Source organism: Orycteropus afer, unplaced genomic scaffold (assembly GCF_000298275.1).
Source record: "Orycteropus afer afer isolate SDZICR_OR568_19922 unplaced genomic scaffold, OryAfe1.0 scaffold00292, whole genome shotgun sequence".
Classification (NCBI taxonomy): Eukaryota; Metazoa; Chordata; class Mammalia; order Tubulidentata; family Orycteropodidae; genus Orycteropus; species Orycteropus afer.
Genome location: NW_006921879.1, coordinates 4,101,756 through 4,117,856, shown reverse-complemented (window position 1 = coordinate 4,117,856; position 16,101 = coordinate 4,101,756). Strand labels below are relative to the sequence as shown.

At 48.3% G+C, this 16,101-nt stretch overlaps 2 protein-coding genes across 2 annotated transcripts in view; both read right to left on the bottom strand.

The window, feature by feature from the left end:
- Positions 1 to 2,270: 2,270 nt before the first annotated feature.
- Positions 2,271 to 4,492, bottom strand: CMTM5 (CKLF like MARVEL transmembrane domain containing 5). Its single transcript, XM_042782355.1, has 5 exons — positions 4,367 to 4,492; positions 3,237 to 3,389; positions 2,618 to 2,710; positions 2,375 to 2,459; positions 2,271 to 2,284 (listed from the first exon to the last, which is right to left on the bottom strand). The coding sequence occupies exons 1-5, from the start codon at positions 4,490 to 4,492 to the stop codon at positions 2,271 to 2,273; spliced, it is 471 nt and encodes a 156-aa protein (XP_042638289.1).
- A 1,452-nt stretch (positions 4,493 to 5,944) lies between these two features.
- IL25 (interleukin 25) overlaps positions 5,945 to 16,101 on the bottom strand; it is a 16,679-nt gene continuing 6,522 nt past the window's right edge. Inside the window, exons 3-4 of the mRNA XM_007951248.1 lie at positions 9,962 to 10,256; positions 5,945 to 6,200 (exon numbers count right to left, since the gene is read on the bottom strand). Of these exons, the coding sequence (XP_007949439.1) occupies positions 5,945 to 6,200; positions 9,962 to 10,256 (551 nt within the window). The remainder of the gene's footprint in view (positions 6,201 to 9,961; positions 10,257 to 16,101) is intronic.

Below are 16,101 nucleotides of genomic sequence, written 5' to 3'. Positions count from 1 at the left end.
AGGAGGACACTGAGGATAAGAGAAATGAAGTGTCTGCCTGAGGCAGGACAGCCATGAACCCCAGTTCTGCTCAAGCATATAAAGGAGGAGAAGGAGGAAATTTCAAAATTTCTGATGTAAAGGCACCAAAAGAGTGAGCCAACTCTAGACACTGGGAGGCAAAATTTGGGTGCTGAAGCCGAAGCCACCCCCCACCTACCCACACCCTGTTCCCTCCAAAATGAAAGACCCATCAATACCAGGAGAGGCTAAGGGCTGGCTGGGCATGGAAGAGCATGGAAAGTGTGTGGGACAGGTTCCACACTAGTCAGTCCCTTGGCACTAACTCACAGAAAGTCCCCGTCCCTGACATCCCAGGCTCTGTGAGTCAGAGCTCCACTATGAGGACATCCTGAAACTCTGGGTTCAGTTGACACTGAACCAGAATCAATGTGTGATGTGTGCAAAGCTTTGGCACTGCTCATCTTACACATACACCAACAAGTACAGAAGACATATATGTGTCCCCTCCCTGACTCACACTGCCATTCACTCTGAGGTCCTAGCAGGGACGGTCTGGCCTGGCTCTTGTAGCTGCTCAGTGGTCAGGGCTTGTTCAGACCCCATTCTGCTCAATTCTCACCCTTCAGCTGGACTTTGAGGCCAGGATTCCCTGACCACCTTCTCATCCCTCACACAGGCATCCCATTTTCCAGACACCCTTAGCCAAACCATTTCTATCCCTTCTCAGGCGGAGGACTAGACTATGAGAACTGTGCACAGAGACCAGAAAAACATAAGACCCAGCTGGTTCTAGCCCTGGAGAGGCTGTCAGCTCTGGTCAGGAGCCAGAACACAAGCAAGGGAGAAGGGAGTGGGAGATGGAGAAGTCAGATCTAAAGGGGAGCTGAGCATCAATACTAGGGCCCAACTAGGGCTTGTGGGCTGAGGCTTGCATTGGGAAGGAGCATCAGGGAAGAAGGAAGGGCATTTCAGGATGGGAACAAACAAGTATCAGAGAGAGAATGGACCCACTGAGCTGGACCATCCTAGGCTGTCTGGAGCTAGGAGGGATGTCCTAGGCTGCACTGGGCTATCATGGGATGGGCAAGGCTGATGCCCAGGCTGCAGCAGGTACCTGCTCTGAGCTCCCTCTCAGCTGAGCTGTCTCATGACATTCATCATGGGCAGCCACATTGTCCTTTACACACCTGTCCTTTACACTGATGATGGCCTGTCACCTTTTCCAGTCTGTAAGCTCTCAAGGACAGACTTGCCTGTCACTTTGGAATTTCTGGTGTCCAGTGCATGGTCTTCATGCAGGAAATATTTGCTGAGGATCTGGAAGGTAGATCCACTGTTGGAGGGAGCTGAAGATGAGGCTTGATCATTTTTTCTGAGCTATAAAGGGTCTAATACAGTAACCAGTACATCTGTCTAGGCACCAGGAGAGCTTAATTATAAATAAGGAGGTCATGTCCCCTAACTCGAGCTTAATTTTCTTTTACGTGGAATGAGGGCATCAGACCAGATATCTCAGGGCTCTTCCAGTGCCAGTGTTTTGGGACTCTCAGCCCTTGTCTGATGCTACGGGCTGACCTCTCACCTGTGTCCTATGGGCCAAATCCTCTCCACATCACGAGGCAGAGCTCTACACATGCCCCAGAGGAACACCTCACCTCAAACCCACTAACAAACCAGTGTGTGCAGGTATGGCTAGTAGGCACGAACATCAGAAAGGTTTGTGCCTTCTCAGACACAGAATGCCAGGGCTCCAGCCACCAGCACACCACAAAGTGCTGGACACACAGAAATTTGTGGCATAGAAGGTTTGTGTTGGATGATGTGTTCAGTGTCTTTGGTCTAGCCCTCCACCTCCTCATTGCTCAGAACTGGTCTCAGAGAGGAGCATGACCTGTTTCACACAACATTTCCATAAATACACCTTGGCATTCCTCATCTGCCTGATTTCTGGGGAAGAAAAAGGCTCACCAGTAGGATTTGAATCTTTTAATTTGGGAATGACTTGGGGGCCCCGCTTCCTCCTCACTCCCTCCCTGCCTCCCTCTGTAACACCTCTTCCCTGCAAAGAGCTTCATCAGTAGTTGGATCCCAAAACAGCAGGCTCCACTGACAAGTCCTCAGTGACTTCTCAGGCCAGGCTCTATCTCTGCAGGTATGAGGTGGGCAGCAGTGAGCTTGAGCAGTGAGCAGGTAGGCCAATGAAGCCACAAGAGGTGTGTCTGGGCTATACTGTCCCCTTTATCTGGCTGGGCCTTGGGAGCCAGGGGTCACTGCTGGTCCCCTGTGAAGATGGAGCCAGGCAGGGGAAGGTATGTCAGGATAGGGAAGCTTGGGGAGGGGCATCTCCTTTCCCCAGAGCACAGGCACTCACCTTGGGTGGTCCTGGGTACTATCTCAGTCTGATAGATCTTGAAGGCATCATAGGCAAAGACAGAAACCAAGATGATGCCAAAAACCTGTGGGAGTGGGAGCAGGAATGGCATAACCAAAGCCATGGAATTAGGGGAGAGGAGGTGGATGGTATGGGGCCAGGTGGAAGCTTAAAAACTTGGGGGTTGGGGAGGCAAAGAAAGTGTGCAACCATCCGCCAGAGGTTCTGCAGGGTAGGACTCACAAAAGCAGCAATGGCAGCTCCTTCCCGGGAGGTCACAGCAGCAAAGGAGACCACCAGGAAGATGATGATGGCACTGACACAGCGAAGGAAGTCCTGTGGTAAGTGGGGGGTGCAGGACCAAAGAGAAGGTCAGGGGGCAAGGTGCCATCTACCCTGAAGTTTTGCTTGGCTAATGAGTACCTGACCTTCAGACATTATGAATCCCTACATAGAGATACCCCTGGAGACGATATAAAGAACTTTCAAATGAGAGTTCACACTGCTAACTAGGGAATGGGTACAGATGAATCCTGAGCCATCCAGGGCAGCCAGAGGCCTGGAGTAGACCTGGGGCACAGTGGCTGGAGCTCACCAGTCAGGCCCTGTAGGGGGGAGGGGCATGGCTAGGCTGAGGCTGGACTTTTGTGAGTGGGAGAGCAGAGCTAAGGAACTTCCATCCTCTCACTGTCAGTGACCCTTGTAACTGAAATCAAGGCACTTTTTGAGTGCAAGGCACAGCATGGGGTGAAGCACAGTTCAGATGTGAGGACTTGGCCCCAGACTGCCTGGGCCCAGAATAAGGAAGGAGGTTGAGAGAAGGAAGGGACCAAAATGGGATTGAGGAGGCAGGATTCCTCACCAGACAGGGCCAATTAAGCCGATCAAATCGCTGGTGGTACTGGGTGGCGTAGAGGAAGAGGAAGGCAAGTGTGATGATGAACTCGAGCAGCGCCGCAGCCATGTAGGCAGAGATGGAGGCCGTGAAGCAGATAAAGATGATGAAGGTCAGGGCCTGCAGGGCCAAGTGTCAGGAGCTGGCCAAGAAGGGACACAGCCCACTGGCCAAGTCTTTGCTTTCCTCTCCTCAGGAGCTCCCCAAGGTTGGCATCCCCCAAGAGCTCTAGAAGGTCTTCCCACCCCTGGTGGCAGGAACCACTATTCCCATCAAGGGCAGTCTTCAGCCTCCCATCTCTGCCAGCCCTGGCTACCCCCTGCCCAAGGATCCCAGCAGCCCCAGCACAAGCTGCTTAACTTCAGGGGTGCCATTCACATGGTAATCCACGACAGTAGTGTACCCCTGGAGGGCAGAGTTCATTGTGAACATCAGTCCCTGGAGTTATGGCCATAGCAGCCCTGGGCCCCAGGCAGCATCCCCTTCCCCATAATATTTTCTCCACTCTCTTCTCTAATAAGAAAGAGAGCCCTTGGCTCCACGTTCAGACAAGGCTTAGAAGGCCATGGTGTACTCTGGCGGTCCTCCGGCTCCAATAATGTAGGATGCCATATATGCAGAAGACCCAAGTTTCCTGCTCAGTCACCAGGGGAATATCCTTTCCTGAGAATAGTCTTCAAGGGGCGCAGACAACAGATAAAGTGAAAATGCAGGAAGTCTTCCCATTTTGATAATTAAACTACTTAGATGGGCCAAAAAGTAGCCTTCTTAGAGTCAGGAAAGACAGCCCAGCATTTTCCCCATCCCAACCCTTGTCCCATCCCAACCCTAAGTCTCACACTCCCTGGAATTCCCAAAGAGCAGTCCTTTTGTCTAACTTCAATCCTTTTCACTGCCACTGAAACCTGCGGCAGCTGCCTCCAACTGGGAGGTGGCAAGAGGGTAGAGTAGGAGGTGAGGGAGGGACAGCTGGAGGCAGGAGGGGGTTCAAAGGGAAGGGGGGCTGCGAGGGGTGAGCCCAGGGGAGGCCTAGCATAGGGCCGAGTTGGGGAATGGGGAGAAGAGGGATGAAGCGCCAGGTCGGAGGCGGCTGTTACCAGCTCAATTTCCAGCAGGATGCCTTTGAGAGAGGAGAGGAAGGTCTTGTCCAAAGCGAAGCCCTGGAGCCCTGCAGCTGTCCCCTCCTCAGGGGGCCAGTCTCGGTGGTCCCGAGCACCCAGCATTTCCGTGGAGCCCACTAGGCACAGCACCACACACCACCACCAGCAGTCCAGGAAGAGAAACAGAAACCTGGCAGGATGGGAAAGCAGACAGAAGCAGAAAGGCTTCCCAAGAAACCTGAAAGTGGTCGAGGAGGCCTGCCTGTGGGGTCCAGGGGAAGGCAGCTGCCAGGGAGGCTGCCCAGATATACCCTTGCCCAGCTGCCCAGAGTGCCCTCTCGAGTGCCTGTGCCCAGCCCCTATGGGACACTTGGGGCGGGCAGGGAGGGAAGAGGAAGGGAGGAGTGGCTAACCCCTCCCCTTACTCAGAGCCAACCCTGCCTGGAAAAGAGGAGTAGGGGAAGAGGAGGAGGTCCATGGAGAAACTGGGAGGAGCTGGGAGGTGAGCCAAGAAACAAGCGCAGGCCTGGGTGACCCCCAAGGACCTAAGTCCAAAGAAGTTGCATCCACTTCCCCTAAACTTAACCCTCTTCCTTGACTCCTCCTTTCTCCCTTTCTCTTTTAGGGAGGGTGGGAGCTGGAGTCTGGCCCAGGCAGCATTCCCCCACCCCCAGAACCTAGCAGTAGCAGCCAGGACTAGAAGACAAAGACGGATTGTTGGAGACAAGGGGGCGCTGTGTGCCTGCTGCGGTGCCTCAATGGGCCTCTGTTTCTCTAACATGCTAGGAGGGAGGGCGTGACGCCCCACCCTGGTGCTCTGGGTGAGCCAGAGAGGAGAAGGGACGGGAGGGTGCAGTGGGAACTCCGGAAGGCAGAGAGAGCTGGCAGGATGGGCAGTAGAAGAGGCTGATGGGGAGAAGGAGGGACCAGGCGGGGTACCAAGAGGTGTTTAGGGACCAGAGATGCCAAAGACAAACTAGGTCATTTTAAAACACAGATAATTTATTTGGATAAGTCTCTCCATGCTTCATAGCATCCTCCTCTTTGAAATCACCCATGTCAAAGACAGGTACATACACATGGATATGTGCAAAGGAAATCCTCAGTGAACATCTGATGATTGAATGAATGAATGAATGGTCAAACAAACAAGTGAAAAGAGGGGCTCTCCATTGGCATGGGGGAAAATGTAAAAAAAAAAAAAAAAGTGCCTGTGCTGTAGCAGGGCAGCTGGGGATTGGAGGACAGGAGTGGTGACCTCCAGAAATTGCAGGACTTTGAAGACCTTTCCTGAGAGGATAGGCAGTATCAGGACACCAGCTTCCAGCAGCCATAAGCAGCAACCATTCCCTTCACTTCACCCTGCATTTCTGTCCTCTCTGAAAAGTGTAAAAGTACAGGTTCCTCACACACACACACAAACACATCCTGTCCCAAGATCCTGCTGCTCCATGGAGGTGGTGCTTTGGAGGGGTTGAGCATTTGGGCACAAGCCTCAGCAGTGATGGGCTATGCTGCCCAAAGCTGGCCCAATAATGGCTTTCCTGACGAGGGATTAGCTTCCAGACGGCACCACTAGGCCATCACACGGGGCCGCACACAAACACATGCCAAGGAGACACGATAGAGTCTGCGCTCCAGGCAGTAGCCCTTATGGGCACCTCCCTCTCTGCGGCACCGTCGCCGGTAGAAGACGGTCTGGTTGTGGTAGAGCAGCTCCGAGTTGCCCAGGGGGTCCATGTGGGTGCCAGTCTCTAGGCTGACGCAGTGTGGACACAGGCAACGGGCATGGTACAGGTCCTGTGGGAGCCGGTCCAAGTCTCTGTCCAACCTGTGGGAGTGGCACAATGGTGTCACTTAGGGCTGGGGGAAGCAGTGTGAGCAACACCAGGTGACACTGTCAGAGGGGATAACACCAAAATGACTGTCTGTAACGTTTTTGTACAGTGTTTCAGCAGAAAGTTTTTGTTAAAAAATATCCCTGTAGTTAATTATAACAACAAAAACACTTTTTCTAAAGCCATTTTACATGTATCAGTTTACAAGGAAAGCTAAAACTATGCTAATTTACTTTTGTGACCTTTCTAATGCACTCTGGTCAAAGCTGTCATTATGACCCAACAATTATAATGACGCTTCGAATCACGTGGTTTCATCCGCACACGCTAAAAGAGCATGCTTTTGTTTTCACTACTGCCAGTGTTTTTATAGTTGCTGCTTTTGTCAAATTTTCTGGTGGTTTAGCTACAATAATGTGGTATTTAGTATTTATGAACCTGTATTGGTAACATTTTGAGAATGAAATAGTAATTAAAGGAAAGGAGAAAAATTTTTAAAGGCTTCTGCTCAGTTACTAATAATGTTGTAACTGATAATATTACAATTGAATGTAGAAATATTTTACAAAATAATTTTATTGTGTTTTTTTTTGTTGTTGTTGTTATTTGCTGTCGAATTGGACCCAACTCATAGCGACCCCTCCTTGGGTTTCTGAGGCAGTATCACTACGGAAATAGATTGCCCAACCTTCCTTCCCAAGAGTGGCTGGTGAGTTTGAACCACCAGCCTTCTGGTTAGCAGTCAAGTGCATTAGGCACTATGCTACCAGACTAACAACATTTTATTGTTAGTATTCATATAATCAAATATATTACATTTAAGCAATTTACAACTATATTTACACATACTATTCTATGAGTAAAATTGACAACAAACATTACTAAGGATTCTGTACAGTCTGGTATGGAAGGAAGTCCATGGGGAGCGGTGGGGGGGATACTAGGAGTTATGTCACTAAGTGACCAACCCTAGTTATGTCACTGGGGTGGTACTCCTCAGGATGTTAAGAAGGTAGGGTGGGCTGGGGACAGCAGAAGGGGTTGGAATGCCAGAGGAAGGAAACAGAACAGTAGGCAGCCCGGCTTCTAGTCGCAGCACTAGCACAAACTTGCCTAACTTTGAACAAATCACTCCCACTCCCCTCTGGGACTTATTTTCCCTAACTGCAAATGAGGGTAGGGGACTAGAGAGTCGTTTCCAGTTGATCTAGAGACCCTTACAGAAACAGAGGAAGATGAACAAGGCTGAGCCTCCAGCAGACCAGCTCTGCATCCGTCAGATCCATACACTGGGCTTTGGAATGAGACTTGTTTTTTTGCTTTAATTATGATTTGGGTGAAAGTTTACAGAGCAAATTGGTTTTCCATTCAACAATCCATATACATTCTGTTTTGTGGCATTTACTGTAATCCTCATACAGTAAAAGCATTCTTCCCACCTCCTCCCTATGCCTACCCCTTCCCTTGGTTCTTCCTTCCTATCACCTCTCGCCTTCCTAGCTCTATCCCTGGGCAAATGCTGTCCTCTTGATCTCATGTGCTTAATTGTTGTAATGAGTGCGTACCCTCCTGATAGTACTGTTCACCTTATAGGCCTGTTTATAGTTTGGCTGACATTTGAGTCACAGAGGATAAGTTCAGTTCCTAGCTTGAAGGTTGTCTAAGGGCCATAGTCTCAGGGGCTTCATGAGGCTTTTTTTTTTTTTGTAATTGTTATTACTTTCTAGGTTTGGCTTTTTTTTTTTTTCCACTCTAAGTACAAAAAAGTATAAAGTGAAGACTAACAGTCTTTCTCCCCACCAGTTCCACTCCCCAGAGGGAGCCACTGTCAAGTTTTCTATGTATCCTTCCAGGCAGTATCTGTGCATATATTCTAAGCACGGGTAAAAGTGTGTAGTAAGAATTATTTACTTGTTTCAAAAGGATTTCATGGTCAAAGAAAGATTTGAAAACTACTAATAAGTAGATGTTCCAAAGGTCTGGAACTCAATATCCCAGTAAGAAACAGCCCCTAAATTGTAGGCCCACTCCCCAAACAGACAAGCTGGCAAACTGGGGCCCATCTAGCACAGCAGTTCCCAGTGTGGGTTCCTTAATAAGTACCCTGCAAAAAAAGGGGTGTGGAGGTTCTGTGGCCAAATGAGTTTGGGAAACACTGAGTTTAATATTTTCTTTTCCGTAGATGTCTTGCAGCCTTCAATATGCTGAGGGCATTATTGAAACTCCCAGAGGGAGGAGCTGGAGTAGCCTTCCCCAAATATACTTCACATTGTCACTTTTTTTCTGAGGAGCAGCTTGTAGAACTAGTTGCACAGAATACACGTTGGGAAGGAACAACTAAATGTGGGAAGGGACAACTAAATGGTTATCAGGGGTTTACACCTTCCAAAGAGGGATCTAGAGCCCAGCTGAGTCAGCCATTCCCTAAGGGGATCTCACACCATCAGATCTGGCTCAGGTTCTAGCCTGCCTTCTGAGACTGCCCCAGAACATAGTAGCCTAGAGTCTCCACCCTGGACCTAAACACCAAAACCAAACTCACTGCCGCCGAGTCAGATCCGACTCATAGTGATCTCTCCTTGGGTTTCCGAGGCAGAATCACTACATAGATTACCCAGTCTTCCTTCCAAGCAGTGGCTGATGGGTTTGAACCACCAGCCATCTGGTTAGCAGTCAAATGCCTTAGGCACTACACCACCAGAGCTCCCTGGACCTAGTCTCAGTTAAAGCTAAACCACTGTCTACTGAATAGAACTTCATCCATCCTCAAAGCCAAGGCTAAGCCAGAACTAGACTTCTAGGGAATGGGAACACAGACACTAAGAGAGGACACAAAACAGAAGAAAAAATATGTTTGGAATCCCTAAGGCCATAATTTCTAACACTTTGCTTTTTTGTACCTATTTCAGTGCTTCCTAATATTTTTCACACTCATGGCACAAATACAGAATTGCAATATTTGGGTGGCATACTGAGGGAAAGAATAAGATTGCTTATGATCAGAGATAACCAGTTACCCAGCTGTCCACAGGGCTAAGATTTCAATATCTTAGTATATGTATAACCTACCTATTCACGGCCCAGGGAAGTCACATTGGGTGTTGGGATACTTTGTGCCTATATCATACCATTATGCCCTGATATTTTAGAAGAATATGGCCACTGTAGGGATATGAAAAAAAAGAAAAGAAAAAGAGAGAACCAATATTTCCTGTACTGAGTACAGATATTTATGCACATTGACTTATTTGATCTGCACATTAGATTGAACTGGAAAATATATGTTGTCACCAAAAAAAAAAAAAAAAAAAACCTGAGCTTTGGAATGTTGAGTAATTGGTCACCCTATAATAAGAGTCAGAGCTAGGACTCAAATCCTGGCCTCATTTAACTCCTAAACTTTTTTGGTCTTTCAGAGATAAAAAGGAGAAGGTGGGCTGGATTTAAGGAGCTCTGATGGCACCATGGTTAAGCACTTGTCTAATGACCAAAAGGTCAGTGGTTAGAACCCACCAGCCTCTCTGGGAGAAAAGATCCAGTGTTCTGCTCCTACAAAGACTCCAGCCTAAGAAATCCTATGGGGCAATTCTACTCTGTGACATTGGGTTGATATGAGTCAAAATCAACTCAATGGCACACAGCAACAATGGGCTGGACTTGAGTGGGACATCCCTAGGCCTTCACATAGACCCTGAGCAGCACAAGGAGAGGAACAAGACATGAAAACATTTGAGAGGGAAAACAGCAGACTCACTCATATCTCCAGGGGGAGATGGCCCTGCTGTTAAGGGGTCCGTCCTCACTGGCCTGGCAGGACTCCATATGGTGGATGAGGTTGGCAGTCTCCGGAGGAGTTACCACCACAGGATTCCACTTTAGCCACTCCTCAGAAAAGTCGTGCCTTTTGCTGGGGCAGCAGCTAGGCTGGTGAGAACTGTCCTTGTGGAGCTGCAAACTGAAGATGTGGGTCCCCCAGACCATTGCCAGGACTGTAACCACCTGTAGGAAAAGGCCAGTGAGAGAACTGCTCTCATGTAATCTGAGTCTCCCTTTCCCTCAACCATTCCCACGGCTGCTTCCTGAGATCCTGGTTTCTAGCTCCACCCAGCTCCCAGCCCCAGGCCAGGCCTGACTCCACCCTCAGCAACACTTCTGCTCCTTCCCTGCTCAGCACTGTCCTCCGTACACCCACCTTATACATGCCGGCTGCTGCTCACTTGGCCACTAGTTGTTCACTGGCTGGCAGGTAGGGCCTTGTGAAAGCAGGCTGACTAGAGCATTTTAAGCGTCCTGGTTTTATTTTGAGCAAACCTGTTTTGGTTATTCAAATTTATTTCCACTACCTTTTGGAGCTCTGGTGGCGTAGTGCCTAAGGCATTTGACTGCTAACCAGAAGGTTGGCGGTTCAAACCCATCAGCCACTCCTCCGAAGGAAGGTTGGGCAATCTACTTCCTAGTAATACCGCCTTGGAAACCCAAGGAGCGGTCACTATGAGTTGGATCTGACTCAATGGTTTTTTACCTTTTGGAGGGAATGCCCTGAGATTAAAAACAAAACAAAACAAAAAGAACTTGAAAGTGTTTGCAAAAGCTGCTTAAAATGCTATGCTCATGGAAGTTGTGATGAACTTTATAATAAGCCTGGTGGCCTATTGCGTAAATTTTGCTCTTTGCACTTTCCTGAGCGTGGGGTTAAAGCAATGGTGTCCTGCTAGTCTGTGCCTTTAGGAACTTGCATTATGGGAATTTCCATGGTTGGCTTGGCACCCAAAATTAGAGAATGTCATCAGAGAGGCCGCACTACCATGATCTCTGTTGCTCCCCGCCCCCACCCCCGCCCCCAGGGTCTTGTTTCCACCATCCCCCTTCTTCTCAGGTCTCCTCCTCATCACCCACCTTTGTGAATACTTCCCTCCCCCTCTATTTCCTTTGACCCCTATCCTTTTTGTTCTCTAGCCCCTTCCCCATTTTCAGTGGCCCCATGTTCTATGGTCCCCATCATCTATAACTTCTCCCCCACTGTTCATTACCTGCCGCCTAACTTTCCTGTAGAAGAATCCCTGGTGTGCAGGAAGAAAGATGTAGCAGCTTGCTCCCATAAAGATTTACAGCCTTGGAAACCCTATGGGGAAGTTCTACTCCATCCTATAGAGTCGCTGTGGGTAGGAATTGACTTGATGGTAGTGTAACTTCCTTCTACCCTCTGCTGTGGTCACCTCCATCTCCACACTTTCACTGACCCTTTCTTTTCGAATAGGGATACAAGCCTAACCCACAGGATTGCCAGGAAGGCCCTGAACCCCATCAGTTTGTAGGCTGGATGCACAGAAGCTGTGGGTGACTGCTGCCATTACACAAGTGGGAAAGTGACACAAGGAAGATGAGGCGCGTGGAAACAGCCTCACTTTAGACCTAAAGAGGACGTCACAGATCTAGGCACCAACCTGCCCCCACACCCACAAGCAGTGTCTTGGGACAATGGGTAGCCCACTCACCTCAGCCCTCCCAGCTACATGGGCCACTGTTGGTCAAGAGGAAGTATGTGTGCTCCAGAGAGCCTCAGAGCTGGGCTGACCCAAAAAGCCCAGGTTGGCTGGGGTCCACCCAGCTTGGGAAGCACCACACAGAGAGCAAGAACAGGCTGGGAATAGGCCTTCGAGTTCTATTCTCTTCATCCTCTCCATCGACCCTCCTCATCCCCCACACCCACGACACCCTCCACCCCAACACATTCATACACAGATATTGTATCTAGAATAATGTTTCCTGATTTGCATGTGCTTTCCCTTAGAAAATACTACTCTGGTATCTAGGGACTCAGAAAATAAACAAAGAGAACCAGGAATAACTTAAATTGCAATAAGGGGGAATCCTTGCAAATGCTTTAAGGCAAAGCAGAAGAGTGATGGGGTCAGGGGGCATTCTGGAGAACTGGGGAAGTAGTGAGGTTTCAGTGCCTGGAACTGTGGAAGGAGGGGGCCTTAGGGTAACCAGATGGTGGCTGGGAGAGCAGGAACACTTAAAAACAATGAAGCCAGGAATATCATCACCCCATTCCCATTCCCCATCCTCTAGCCCTTGTGATCCCATACCTTTCTCCCTTCATCACTGGCCCTGTATACACATCATCTCATTTAATCCTTATAATAAAACTGTGGGATTAAAACTATTATCCTCATGTTACAGATGAGGAAACAAATCCAAAGAAATTCAGTTCCGGTCCCAATCAATTCCACATCTAAGCTCCTGACATGGAGGAGACATGCTGGGCTACCCCACTCAATCAAAAGACAAACTCACTGCCATCAAGTTGATTCCAACTCATAGTGACCCCCATTGGGTTTCCAAGGTGATAAATGTTTACAGAAGTAGATTGTCCCATCTTCCTTCCACAGAGCTGCTGGTGTGTTTGAACTACTAGCCTTCTGCTTAGCAGTCAAATGCCTTAGTTACTGAGCCACCAGAGCTCCTTGGGCCACCCCACAGTTACCTGCAAATAGAAGGGGAGCCCCTGCAGCAAATGCTTTCCTACTAACTTGGGGTTGGGCTGGGACAGGTCTCACCTGTACTTGCCCAAGGCCACAGGGCATACTTGCCCACTTAGGCATTTAACCCTGGTGGCTGGGATCCAGTGTTCCATCTTCCTATCCCCTAGTGTCTGGCACATGGTCCCAGGGTGGTTTCTGGTGCTCCTCAGCAACTCCCAGCCCACAAACAGGGTCTTAGGGAACAGTGTTGCTTCAGAAAACCTGGATCCCTGTGGATCTCCTTGAAACCAATCAGATCCTCAGGGCCTAGGGAACAGAATTGAAGCCTAGCCTTGGCCCAGATCTCCCAATCTTGGTCGCTGACCAGGAGAGGTATTCAGAGGACCTGGAGGTGACCCCAACTACTTGTTTCACTTGCTAACACTGCAGAAAGGACCCAGACTGGGTTACTGGGGACAATGTCCCACAGGAGAGACCTTGAGATATCCCCTAGCTTCTATATCAGGCCGTCCTCTGAGGACACCCCTGACAAGCAGAGAGACGGCCCTTCCAAGCACACAGTCTCCCCAGGACTGACTTTTCTCACTCCGTGATGCCCAGGCCTGACCTGAGAACCTGTGCTCTGAGCCACACACCCCCAGCCCACTCATTTGTTCACTCTCTGCCCTTATCTCAGTAGCAGCTTTGTGGAATCCTTAGGTTGACTCCCTGCCATGAGAAACATTTTCCAGAGAGTTTTCCTCCTGAGGTGACTGGTTTTGGAATTCCTGAGTCACTTCAGCTTCCAGAGAATCTTTGGGGGTGTGAGGAGATAGGGGTGGCAATGGGGAGAATGCTGGAGGTGGTGCAAAGGAAAGTTTGCCCAGCACCTGACATCAAGAGTACACTCCCAACATGTCCCCACCTGTCCAGACCTGACCTAGCAACCAGAGAGGCTTGCTGGGATTCCCATTCCCATGCCCCTGGAAAAAGAGATCAAGAAAGGGCGGAGAAGATGTGATGGAATATATTCCCCATCCTTGGCCTAGAAAAGGCTCTTGGGGCTGGCAATAAGCAAGAATGTGGCCATCTTGCCCCTTCCCAGAATGACATTCAAGTCCTCATCTGCTGCCTTGAATTTCTGACCCTGCTTCTGACCAGCTCTTGACGTTGGAACCTCTCTGGTCCTCCCTCCTCATCTATATAAGCAGGTGGAAGGGCAGAATGTGACCTGAATGGCCACAAAGTACCAACCAGCTTAACTGCTCTAGACCTCAGATCCTGAAATAGTACTGAATGCCACAGGCCTCAGCAGGGTTTATCAAGGTCCATATGTAAAGCTGGAGCACAGGTTGTTAAAATGTTTCTGCACCTGCTGGTAAATAGATACTACCCTTAGCCTCCTGAGATACCTCCTGTTCTGGTTACCTAGTGCTGCTCTGACAGGAATATATACCATAAATGGGATGGCCTTAACAAACAAGAGTTTATTCTTACAATTTAGAGGTTTTAAGTCCAAGTTCAAAGTGCCAGGCTCTAGGGGCTGCGTGAAAGCCCCTCAATCTTGGGCTTCAGCTCTGCTCTTGCTCCTGGCCCACTGAAGCTAGAGGTATCTCTTCACTCGGGCAGCTACTAGCTGCTGAGGCTAACAAGCCCAAGGTCGACAAATAAAATGGCACAATCCTGATGTTACCAAACCACACAGCAGGCCATTAATTCAAGTCTATTGTAAGTCCCAAGGTCAGCAGAGCATGCAGGCTGCTGAACAATGACACAGCTACGTGCAGGGTCCAACCATGCCATAAGCGAGAGACTATCCCAAAGTCTTCTCCTTATATATAGGAAAAAGACCACATCCCAAAGGCAGCTACTCAGTTGCTTGTGGTAGAGCCCACCATGGAGTTGATTTCCAATCTCAGCATGAGGAATAACTACCACCAGCTGCCCAGCCACTCAACCAGGCCCAGCCAAGTTGACGTACAAATTTAACTACCACACCTCCCTACCATGACCTCCCTGAAGAAGATGTTTAGTTACTGTGATCCAATAACTAAAGGGTGAATACTTGGCATAGCTTCCCCTGGAATCTGGCTTAAATCTTGCTTCTGTGTTTTGATTAGTAGGTAGTCATAGTATTGGTTGCTAATTTTTTTTTTTTTCCCCTCTCTTACCCTATCTTTCATCAGGTAATAGATATTTATTGCTTTTTAAAAACTTCCTTTAGGGAAGCACTGAACATCAGTCATATATGCTTTAGTATAAATAATATAGGATCCTAGAATCTCAGGGTTAGATAAACCTTAAACTTTATCTACTCTGTAGTGGATTGAATGGTGAACTTCTAAAAATTACCTCCATCTGAAATTTGTGAATGATACCTTATTTGGAAAAACGGTTTTTGCAGATATAACTAAGGTAAGAATCTTGAAATTATCTAGGTTACCTGGGTGAACCCTAAATCCAAAGATAAGTGTCCTTGTAAGAAGAGAAGACATAAATTCAGAGGATAGGACCATGTGAAGATGGAAGCAGAGAATGTAATGATACTATTAGAAGGAAGCCAAGAAACACCAAGAATTACTAGCAACCACCAGAATCTAGGAAGGAGGCATGAAGTAGATTCTCCCTCACACCGTCCAGAGGGAACCAACCTGCTGGTTGATTTCAGACTTCGAGCCTCCATAAAAAGGAGGCCTGGAGTCACAATGGTTAAGCCCTTGGCTGCTAACCAAAACATTGGTAGTTTGAACCCACTCACTTCTATAAAGATTACAGCCAAGAAAACCCTATGGGGCAGTTCTACTCTGTCACATGGGATCACTATGAGTCAAAATCAACTCGACGGCTCCATAACTATGAAATTTCTATTGTTTGAAGAATTTCTGTTGTTATCAGTTTGTGGTAATTTGTATGGCAGCTTTAGGAAACTCATCCATACTCCATCCTCTAATTTATGCTTGAATTTATGCTTTCTGTAAGTGATTCTTGAATTCTTTTTTTAAATTCCTCATTCTCCCCTTCCCCCTACCTCTGGTAACCACTAATCTTTGTCTCCATGGATTTTTCTCTATTCTAGATATTTCATATAAATGAAATCATACAATATTTATACTTCGTGTCTGGCTTATTTCACTCAGCATAATATTTTCATGATTCCCCTATGTGGTAGCAGGTATCAGAATTGCATTTCTCTTTATGACTGAATAATATTCCATTGTACATATATACCACAGCTTGTTGATTTTTATTTGTGATTTGGGTGAAAATTTACAGGGCAAATTCACTTTCCATACAGCTGTTCACACACACGTTGTCTCATGATATTGACTACGATTTACCCCAACGCAACAGCTCCCCTCCCACTTCCTCCTGATAGTTACCTCTTCCCTGTGTCCATCCCTCCATGCACTCCTGCCCCCTGAGCTGT